The sequence below is a fragment of the Silene latifolia genome, chromosome 10 (genome assembly GCF_048544455.1).
Source record: "Silene latifolia isolate original U9 population chromosome 10, ASM4854445v1, whole genome shotgun sequence".
In the NCBI taxonomy this organism is placed as follows: Eukaryota; Viridiplantae; Streptophyta; class Magnoliopsida; order Caryophyllales; family Caryophyllaceae; genus Silene; species Silene latifolia.
The window spans coordinates 42421337-42423590 of record NC_133535.1 but is presented as its reverse complement, the minus strand read 5'-3'; the positions used below and the strand labels follow the sequence as shown (position 1 = coordinate 42423590).

The 2254-nt window shown below is 43.1% G+C and overlaps 1 protein-coding gene across 1 annotated transcript; it reads right to left on the bottom strand.

The window, feature by feature from the left end:
* Positions 1 to 289: 289 nt before the first annotated feature.
* Positions 290 to 1078, bottom strand: LOC141607505 (protein FAR1-RELATED SEQUENCE 5-like). Its single transcript, XM_074426860.1, has one exon. The coding sequence runs from the start codon at positions 1076 to 1078 to the stop codon at positions 290 to 292; it is 789 nt and encodes a 262-aa protein (XP_074282961.1).
* Between the last annotated feature and the right edge of the window lie 1176 nt (positions 1079 to 2254).

Sequence of the window (2254 nt, the reverse complement as noted above, 5' to 3'; positions counted from 1 at the left end):
AAAAGCCTCGATTTCCTGGTTTTTAGTTTTCGGTTCAGTTGGTCCTGTGATGTTCTCCCTGAACTGTGTCAGGGTTTTCTGCATTTGCTTCATCCGTTTTTAGTAGCATAATTGTCCATCACCTCGCAGTTGCATAAATCTAAGACCAAACCTTTGACATCTCGGCTTTCTTGATGTCGCTTCATCAATCTCTTCTATCACCTTTCCATTTTCATCTCGGACAATTGGCTTGTAGGATTTCTTTGTCCATCGAGCAAGGACATAAGGGTCGGGTATCCTGTGGACACGCCTACCATTCCACACCCACAGTATATGGCGTGACAATGCCATGCCTCTCAAACAGCTTACATGCACATTTGCTCTCGTTAGTTTTGGTGTTAAATTCAACTCGGAAGCTCCTGTGCTTCAGTCCATCACGAACGTCATGGTACTCCACTGCCCCTACTGTTGACAACACCCCGACCCCCATGCTGCATATCGCATGTTTGACTTCATTCTGAAAGTCCCCAAAGATAGGATGTGTGTAGACAAGGGAGGCATGCATCTCTACCTTCATCGGCCCTACTTTCTCGAGCATACTATGCTCATTGGCATTATCCATCCTCCTTTGTGTATGCCTTTGCTGCTCTATTGCGGAATTGTACCTCATCCAGAACTCGACGAGGGTTCCAAAGTGGCTTTCAAACCGCTTGAAATAGTTGTTTGAACTTTCGGATCTCTGGGTTGTTCGCAACAAACAACCTAGAGGCAGATCCCGAAAGTATGCCGGTATCCACTTTTGTCTGATTGCAAAGACATACTTCAACCACCGATTGCTTTCCATACCATGGGCTTCAATAACAGTTTTCCAGTTCTGTTCAAATTCGTCTGGTTCGAGGTCGACATCCCACACAACGACATTTATGTCGGTCATAAATTCCGTATCATTGCAGATTGCCCTTCCCACTTTCTCAGGCATTTTCTGCATGATGTGCCACATGCAATACTTGTGCACAGAATGGTTGAAGACATTTGGGCATGCCTTTTTAATTCCAGGGCACTGGTCTGTAATTACACATTGAGGTTGTTGCTGCCCCATTGCTTCGAGGAAATTTTTAAAAATCCACTCAAATGAATGCTGACTCTCGAAGTCAAGTAACCCAGCTGCAAAAGTTACCGTCTTCTTGTTGTGGTCTACTCCGGTGAAGGGAGTAAACACCATGAAATATTTGTTTGTCCCATAAGTAGGGTCAAACGAGATCGTGTCTCCATATAACTTGTAGTTGTTTATCCCTTCCTTATCAGCCCAAATAACCTTCGTCAAGCATTTGTTCTCATCCTGATCATAAGCAAAATAGAACCCCTTTGTTTAGCCACAAACATTTTGAAATGCCCAATGAACATACTAGCATCCTTATCCCCAATGTAACACTTGATATTTCGTTTGAAGTTTTTGAAGTCTAGCAAAGAGGCACCGATATTCTGATAACCATTTGAGTATTCCTTGAGAATTCGGAAGCTCAATGTTGGACCTATGTTTAGCTTAGTATGATCAATAATGGTCCTCTTAATGTAGTCATGGACGTCCCTTGAGAGCTTACGGAACTCCTGTTTTTGTGAGTAAAGAGAGTGATCGTGAACGTCTACAAAGACATCCACAATATACCCGGCCGATCGTCGTCTGCTGTTTTTCACGAGTTCTCAACCTCATGTGGGCCTTGCGGCCACACCTTGTCGAGCATGCTTCTTTGGTTGTCTAATTCGTCGCTCTTTGTTCTCTATTGTACTCAAATTACCGGACTTCGTGATTTGTTGCTTCAAGTCGCAGATTTTCTTTTCATATCCCTATACCTCATCATTACTGGACTAGTGATTTGACGACGCCCCCTTATATTGCGCATTTGTGTACCTTCTCACATCAAATCCAAGCCGTGCATATATCTTTGTAGAACTGCATCTTGCATCGTCCAAGGTAAGAAAGAACATGCCACGTTTAGGCGTAAAATCACTCTCACAGTCCTTACCTTTGCTCGGTCCCCGGGTGTCTTCTTTGTAATGAAGAGTTGGAACAAACTCATCGTTTTCTTCGTCCGAACAGGTTGGGCTGGTGTACATATTGTTATTAGAAGAATCTCCAATAGTTAAGACTGCATTGTCTTCAACAATAGACACGAGAGAAAGATCTGCGACGATAAATTAATATAATGAGTACGGTCGGTGGACAACAAAATCACAATAACATCACAATAACTTGAGTAGCATGGGGGTATATATC

Excerpts from the sequence above, each read along its gene's own strand:
- LOC141607505 (XM_074426860.1), bottom strand. The coding sequence starts at position 1,078 with ATGGGGCAGCAACAACCTCAATGTGTAATTACAGACCAGTGCCCTGGA.